Source organism: Pygoscelis adeliae, unplaced genomic scaffold (genome assembly GCF_000699105.1).
Source record: "Pygoscelis adeliae isolate BGI_AS28 unplaced genomic scaffold, ASM69910v1 Scaffold36, whole genome shotgun sequence".
Taxonomy (NCBI): domain Eukaryota; kingdom Metazoa; phylum Chordata; class Aves; order Sphenisciformes; family Spheniscidae; genus Pygoscelis; species Pygoscelis adeliae.
In genome coordinates, this window is record NW_008824934.1 from 3822154 (window position 1) to 3830895 (window position 8742).

General features: G+C 45.0%; 1 protein-coding gene across 1 annotated transcript in view; it reads right to left on the reverse strand.

Moving 5' to 3' along the window:
• Window positions 1-1198: 1198 nt before the first annotated feature.
• LOC103918040 (somatostatin-2-like) overlaps window positions 1199-8742 on the reverse strand; it is a 17200-nt gene continuing 9656 nt past the window's right edge. The window contains exons 3-4 of the mRNA XM_009325279.1: window positions 4622-4720; window positions 1199-1303 (exon numbers count right to left, since the gene is read on the reverse strand). Of these exons, the coding sequence (XP_009323554.1) occupies window positions 1199-1303; window positions 4622-4720 (204 nt within the window). The remainder of the gene's footprint in view (window positions 1304-4621; window positions 4721-8742) is intronic.

Genomic DNA, 8742 nt, shown 5'->3' on the forward strand with positions numbered 1-8742 from the left:
TGTCTGTAACTTGCTGAGTTAGTGATCCACTTTAGGAAGCCTGGGTGTTATCTGAAATGACAGATGCCTCTTGAGAAGACTGCCCAGCTGTCTTCTTGTGGCCCTGTCTCCTTCCATGCTCGAGGGCTGAGGTAGCACAAAGATAAGCAGTCACTTTCAAGAGAACCACCAACATGTGTGAAAGCCAAGGTTCACAGAAAGGACTTCCCCTTGAAAAAAAAACCAACCTTCTGTGGAATGGAGGAATATGGAATGACACAGAGATACATGAGCCCATACTCTCCCTCAAACCCTGCACAGCTTCTCAAAATACGCTTTTACTACTCGACACTGAGGTCTGTCAAGGAAAGGTTTCAAATCCCTCCTGTGGCAACAGTAAGTGCAGACTGCTAAGCCAGACACATGAATAAGTCAGCAAGAGCAGAGCTGCTCAGACAACACAGTGCCCCTCAGGCTGGTACCACTAAGATCCAGAGACCTGATGATCTCCACTCTTCCTGCAAAACCAGACAGCAGCAGGAACCAACTGAAAAGATGAGAAGGCTGGAAAGCAGTTGTGCAGCTAGCGTCTTCATAAAAGTTGTGTGAGATCCAGGCTAAGTCCTGGGTTAGCTCTTCAGTTCAGATTTCCCTCTGACCCCAAGTTTTGAAACTGGAAAAATGTTACCTGAGGTAAATTCTGCCAAAGCTATGTTCCTACAGAAAGAGCTTCAGCTGTGACAAACTCTGAGATCCTGTAAAAATGAAGTCAATACAGTCCCACATCCACTTAATCAAAAAAGTCCCAGACAGCTCTGTTCTCAAATGGACCATGCAAAACCACACACTGCCTCAGAAAATCATCTTGTGCCAGGGGAGAAAGCCATCTCTGGGCCTTTGAAAGGCAGCTCCTGCATTCTGACAGTAATTCCATGAAAACCACTGCTATGACTGATCACAGTCATGATCAGATGTTTCGGGTGTAATAAACAGGACAGTGAGCATCTGAACGTGCCTCCAGATCTGAAACACAGGTACAGTCCCAAAGCAAAAGGCTGGTTAATGGAGGCAAAGCATGCACAGGCCTTCCCGGCTTCTAAGATGAGACAGTGCAGTCATTTAACATAGCAGTGGCCATCCTTGCATCACAAACCAGGAGAACAAATGAGCGTAATAACTGCTTGCTGTGATCCCCGAAGACATTGCTCCCCACTGCCCCTTACTTCTCAAATGCCAGCTGCCTCTGCAGAGCCCTAAGAGATTGTTTGGATGCTTGCTGTTCCGTGGCTAAATCCAAACCTCCTGCATTGAGGGGTTCAGAGGACTAGGGGGAGGACACAGCAAAGGAAAAGGCATTCTGTTTCCTCATTACAAATCAAACAGCGTGACTGACATCAAAAGACAAGCACACAGACGGAGCAAGCAGAGCATGGAGTGGGGCAGGGGGCAGAGCCCGGCTGCTGTGAAACAGGAAAAAAATAATCTTGCCAGGGCAAAAATAGCAGAGAAAGCTCATGCAATGGAGCAAGATACTTTCTCTCTTCAGATAGGGCATGCTTTCCTCCTTCCCATGCTCTCTACTGCTACCCGATTGTTTTATATTCTGTTTGCAAAGATGGACTCCAGCTGCTACAGAGTGCTAAGGCACATTTCTCCACCAGCGAAAAAAATCACTGGATTTGTCCACTCTACTCTGCACTACCTGACTTCCAAAGGACAGCCAATGCAATTCTACAGTGTCATCCTCATCTGAAAGCACTCGGATGTGAGCTCAAATTGCCTAGGAAGATCAACAGAAGCTCTGGGGTAAAGATAGTGGTCGACAGCTTTGCTCCTCTGCCGTGAACAGAGCTCTCAAAAACAAAGGTAACTGTCATCTGTGTGGGGCTGGTCTCAGGCTGTGAAACACGACCTCTTCAGGAGCACCACAAAGCTCTGAGTGCAAAGTACATGTCTCTGAACATGTGTGTCTGTGTGTGCGTGCATGTGTGCATGCACGTTAGAGACCACACACACACAATTTATAAATTATGTATGTGTACACAATCAAAATGATAATGTGCAAATACCTGTATAACTTCTGCTCAACTCCACAGCTGCAGAATCCAACAGTACGTAGTTTTCACATATGCCAGCCCATTTCAACCACTGCACAGATGTATGTGTATGTATTTATGCACATGACTATACAAATTCTAAGGCAAACCCCTGCGATGCACACACTCATCCCCTTGGGGAGAGAATATGACAGCACGCAAGTAAGAGATGCTGGTCACATTACTCTGCCTTCTCCTAGAAAAAACTCCGACTCTGCCACAGGGAAGACAGCATAAGAATTGCTTAGGTCAGAATCTCTTTTTCCCTCGCCTGCCTCCCCAGACCCATTAGCCTGGCTCCCAAAAATTGAACTAGCTCACAAAGCTACCGTCTTGCTCCTGCCCACATCTTTGGTAGCTGCAGCTTGTCTGCTGGGCTGGCTCTAAGTCTGTGACTTCACTGTAGCAGCTGTTTGTGCTGGGAAGAGAATTTGGTTACAATTCAGATACAGCTAGAGCCAAAGCTACTAAACAGAGAAGTGCTGTCTTCTCTCCAAGCAAACATGCTATGCACGTTACAGGCACAGCCAACACACTTTCCTTGGGTAAGCCTGCCTCCAAACAGCTAAGAGGAACAAAGGGGACGGCTGAATAACACACGTCTAACATGTATCTCTTGTCCAACATGAAGTCTCAAAGGAGAGAAGGCAGACTGGGGGCAACAACAAAGAAAAGCAAGAAAATTATGACAAAATCTCTATACTAGAGGACACAAAGACCAACCAAGGATGAGCCCATCAGGAACTCCCTATTGTGAATAGAGTGAGGCTAATCAAAAGCCTCCCCTGAACCTACCATAGCCTCATCCAGCAAGCAGTTTGGCCTTGCGAAGTAATTAGGAGAGTTTTCAGCTCCCAGAACAGCACCCAGGAATGACAATCTCATTTAGAGAGTACTTTGAGGTGAAACACCTGCCATGATGACTGGAAGGCCTGGAAAGTCACTTGTCAGCTTAGAAAAGGCTATTAGCATGTGCCATTCCCTCCAGCGCACAGTCTCCAACAAGAGGATCCACTTGAGCAGTAGCCTCTCTCCAAAATCATTCTTTTTCAAGGGAGAACTGAAAAGCAACCTTGGCAGAAGAACCATATCCATCCCCGGCTGGATTTTCCATATAATCCTCCACTGTTATATCCTTTCTTAAACAAAGCTTAAACCCTTTCCTATCTGCAGAACCAGACTCTGCAGTGTACAGCGACCACCACTAAATTTGGGATGAAGCCCTTGTTTTTCAAAGAAGGGGAACCAAGACTTCATCTTCCACATCAAAACCACAGCAGACAAGTTGCTCTCAGCTGGGAGCACAAGGTCTGCTTTTGGAAGTCAGAGCTTGGCTGCTTGTCTCTATTTCCATCTCCCTTTCATGTCTTCCTTCTTCTTTCATGACTGCTCTTCCTCTACATGCAATAATTAACACTGTGAAGATCTCTATTCATCTCCCAAATGTATAACTTCCCGAGACTGGAGGAGACAGTAAATCCCTGAGGCTCACTCCCCGCTCAGGAAGAGGGAGAAGCTGAGAAACGTGCCGAAGAATAGGTTTCAACAGCATTAGGACTGGCAAATTCATTAAACCCACCTGCAACAGGTTCCTTGTCCATATATACATCCAAATGCATTTTCTACTCATCCCTGTTCAACTCAAAAACATTTTTCACCATTTCTCTTCCTCTGCAATTGTCCATAACCTCATTTTTTTCTAACAAAGAAGCTATTACTCCACTAATCTAGATAAACAGTAAAGCCAGCCCAAAGCACTCCCAAAATAAGAGCTACTGCTCAGACATTAAAGAGTTAGTATGATACATTGAAATGGACAAATCTTCCCTCTGGCTAAATCCCTCACTGAATACACACAACCTCATTCCTGCCTTGGAGAAAATAGATTGAAGGCAATGTCAGGGCCAACAGTCGCATCAATCAGAACCCGTGTATTAAAAAGCCTGTAGCACTCCAGGCAGAAAACCCCAAACCTACCAAGCAATCAGCTGTGCTAAACTTTTGCTTACCACCTCAATGGAATAATATGCCTTTCCCAGCTATTTCAAATCGACCCCCCTTCAAAGAAGTCTCGGATCCCTCATTGTTCTCTTCTCTTTGGAGGATAAGTGAGGTACCTTCTAGATGCATTGCCTTTTACAAAGACTGGCCTTATCTATCTTATTTTTAAGGCAGGAATGTCAAATCTATTTCTGCCCAAAAGAACTGGAAATGTTCAAACCAAACAGTGTCTTTCAGTCTGGATCGAAGCTCACTTTTGCCAGAATTCCATCCTAATGCTCTTGTTTCTTGCCCCAGGGGAAAAAAAAACCAAGCCCACCAAAATGCAGGGCAAGAATTCTGTGCTGCATGGACACTTTACTCCTCAGATTCTTTGCTAGTTTTTGCTTCTCTCACAGAAATCTTCACAAAGCAATAACCAGCAAAACATCCTTTGCTCCCATGTGCTTTTGTTTTGGGCGATGTCAAACACTTGGATTTGAGGTGAGATTGCTATTGTTTCATAGAGAAATTTACCTTGTCTTTTAAATGAGTGGGACACTTACCTGGGCTTCCTGCTCCTCACTGTTCAACATGTTCAGTGAAATCCACAACACTGAAGTTTCTGCAGCAGTCATGACTAAAGCTTGAACAATAGAGGAAATCTGCAAAAAGAAAATAACAGCATTTAAATACAGTTTTCAACAAAACACAATTAAACAGAAGCACTACAAAGGAGGAGTGAGCTCGTGCCAACGCAGCACTGTATTCTGTCTCAGAAAAATCTGCACTTCAGAGGTAGGCAGAGCTATAACCTGGCTGTACAAAAACAAATGCTCAGGTGTTGGTACTCAAATACTCCTTAGATTAAGAGGTTACCAGACTGCTGAGCGTGATTACCTATGTGGCTTTTTCACACCTGCTGGACATATTGCCACCTGTTTTTACCTACTAACAGCAGGCCCACCACTTGTTGAGCCTCAAAGCTGTATGCAAAAAAAGCCCACTTGAAATTGTTGACATACCCTGGAGGCATCGGGCCTGCTGGCAAGTGAAGGGAGACCTGGTGGATGCTATAGCTCTCTAACTTAAAATTAGGCACAGAGTCTGTGAAAGTATATCCTAAATTGCCCCAGCCGTAATATCTGCCAGTGACTTCCACTAGCCACCAAACGGCTGCAAGAGCTTACTTTGCTCCAGCAATGCTCAGCTTTACTGGAAAGGCAAACAAAACCATTTGGCTATATGCAGAGTTAACTTGGTACAAGGATATTGGATCTAACCTGGATTCCAACCTGAATGCCAAGGCACTCACAGCACTGAGTACTTAATGGTTTTAGTCAAGCTCCGGGCCTCCTTAGCTAACAAATAAAAATGAAAGACGACACTCTGGGGGGTCAAAATGAAAATACTTCAGGTACACCTCTGTGGGGCATGCAAAAGGGAAACAGTCTTGCTATAGCATGTGTTTATCTGAAGTGGCAAGAGCAATACAGAGCGACCAAGCAGCCAGCAAATTAAAAGATCATTGCCTGTAATTTAAATGTTTGGCTGGGATCCCCTGAGGCCTGCTAGGAAGAATCTCTGAGGAAAGGAAGATATTTTGTTTGATATATGTTAGCAAGGAGGAAACTGAGCCAGAGCGCTAGCACGGCTGGAAGAATTATTCTTGCTGAAGTCAGATTATTCTAACTTGTCTGTTAGCCTCTGCTTAGCAGCACTGTAATGACCCAAAATTGCAGCTGACAGATTGGTGCTGAGAGTTTGTCTCATTGAGGCTACCGCATGTGGATGGGCCATTACTCTTTCAATTTTGGTCTCTGATGCCTGTTAACATACATTAGGCTTTTCCATATGGTGCTTTTTAGTCTGGTGTCCAGGGCAGCTGCCTGGGCCTCTGTCCCCACCCACATGCTCAGGCCCTGTCTAATGAAAATGGATTATGGCCCCAGCTTAGTAATGGGACACAGATGGACCAAATGGTTTTTCGCTTTGAAACGTATTTTCATTTAAGAAAGTCTCCAAAGACTATGGGGTTTTTATTCTTGTATCACTGTAATATTCCCCCCTAATACACTGCAATCTTCAGACAGGTGAGGAATTCAAAGTTCTGAACTTTCAAGTTTAACTGGATCTGGAAATCTACAGACCCATGTCCTATTCTAGTACTGCTATTCTGGTGATGGCCTTGACAGTCACTTGCATGTTCTCTCACTTTCCTCCTCTCCTATCTCACCTCTTCGACTCGTACTGAAAGATCTTCAGCATGAGAAGCAGCATTTTTTGGGGCAGACCTTCTGTTAAGGCCTGACAGGCTGTCGAACCAGCCTCAGCTGAGGGACTGTACTGCCTCCCGCAATACAGATAGTAATGAGAAATTAAACAACTGTTTCGCTATTATGAAAGCCTTGTACAGACATAGCAAAAGGAGCCTCCACAGTCACACGTGAGAACACATGACAGGGGACTGTGCAATGGGCATGGCAATCAAGGGTCATCCCCCAGCAGGACTCCTCATTCTTCAAGTTATTCTTCTTGTTCATAATATTTGTAGTCCAAGAAGAAGCAGAGTTCAAATGTCAGAGAAGAGTCAAACACTTCCACATAATTTGTGGGAAAACAAAGTTCATCTTTTAGATGACACCAGTGTAGTACCATACACTCACCAACAAATGTGCAGAGTTAAGGTATGCAGTAGGCAAACATCTGCTGCAAGATGGGAGCCATCTGTATCTTGGGCCAAGTGTCCTGTGCCATAAGTTGCCACTGCAAGCCTATAGCCCAGTAGTGTTTTGCAAACAGCATTTCACATGCCTCTTACACTAACTTGCTCTTGGTGGCTAGCCTGGGACATCTCATACTCAATTCCATGCAGACTAGACAGGTCTCAGTTGCAGCCCGCATTGCCACAGTGATCTGGGAAGCCACGCAGAACGAACTCCCCTTTGCTGCCTGCTTTGATGACCCACTTGTTCTGTGGTACACCCTCTAGGAGATGGAGTTCCCTCACATTCTGCGTCTGTACTCTGCACTGGGAAGTTCCCAAGGGCTCATGAGGCTGTCTCCAACTTTCCAAAGTGCTCGTTGTTATTTATGGTTTCTGCCCTCGTGCTAAGTCTTTTCAAATAATTTGGAAATAATCCCCTTAATGCTAGGGCAGTGTTTGCCAATGACATCTCATTTACCAGGCAGTCTATCTTCCCAGAGAGGTGAAGCTGAGTTAAATGTTTCTGAGGGACAGGGCAAGTGTCTGTCTATGTGCACGTGTGAAAATGGGATGGGACTCAGGAAAACAATTCTCCTCGAATCTTTCAGCCTTCATTACAATTCTTCTTTTAAGTGCCAGCTCTGATTTATGGCCTGCCATTCAGAGGCTATGAAGGCCTGCAGCGAGAACTGACCAGCTGTCAGAACAGGGCTTAAAGAAACAGGAAACATATTAACTTGTCTCTCCGCCTGCCCAGATCCCCCAACTGATACAGGAGCTGACAAAGATAGGCTGTTCTTGGCACATTACTTCCACTGAGAGCATTGCTTGGGGCTGTGACTGTTCAAAGGTGGAGACACCCAGAACGACACCCAGAACCATGTGAAGATTCCGCAGGTGCAGTAGTTTGGACATAGCTGTATCTTGTGCCCCAAGAGAGAGACTTGCTGGATTGTGGTCCCCACCCTCCTGCTTGCTTCCTGCAGGATCTTTAATACATTAGCTGGTACTTTGGTTTGTCTCCTGTTAAATAGAAATGATCATTCTTGTTTGATGCATAAGAATGTTGGCAAAGGTGGATCATCTCATGAAGACTCCTTCATGAAAACTGCTAGTTAAATAAAAATGGAAGCAACTACTTATCTGAAAATAAGAATACGCAAATACAGACATGCACAGCCACTTTCTCCTTACGGCAATAACACTCAGCAATTTCATATTTTATATCAAGCCAGAATAATAACATAAGAAGATTGACAAAATGCAGGCCCACCTGTGACTAAATGGTTTAAAGGGAGGGAGGACATTCCCTTACCTCACCCTACTGGGTTTATGTACTCTCTTCCACAGCTTCCGAGTCACACACTATTTAGACAGCTTTGCAATATGGAGACATTTCCATTTTTATTCTGGAATGGAGCAAAAGGCCACCAGTGGCATTTCTTCTCAGTTATTCTGCTTCTAGCCCACTCTGTCCCATGGAATGACAAGCTGCCTTCCAGCACTGAACAGGGTGTAGTTATCTTTTTTGGAAGAGCAATCATAAGGCACTTTCCAGCCTGCTGGCTCCCAGCAGTGGGTAAATTCATCACTTCACAGATGAAGATGAGCATTGTTTGCAAGCCAATATTTTAGAGCACAAAGACTGCTGTTTGCTCCCCATGGTTCTGAGCTCCTGAAGTGTAAATCCATGGGGTTTTAGGCAGCTGCAGCTCCCCGTCTGTACACCTGCACCTAAGCTTCTGGCAGGGCACCTCTCACCGTGGGACTGATGTACCTCTGACTAGATTAGCTGCACAAGGCCAAGGACAGAGACAGAGCTCTCAGAGCAAAAAAGGCTTGTGTGGAAACACATCCTGACCTCTGGGTTTCACTCTGAGCAGGGGACTCCCTGCACAGAGTCTTGTCCCAACTGGAAGAGTTAAAAGCTCTGTATAAAATATTATCACAGAACTAGTCTCCTTTCCCTTTCTCTATTAA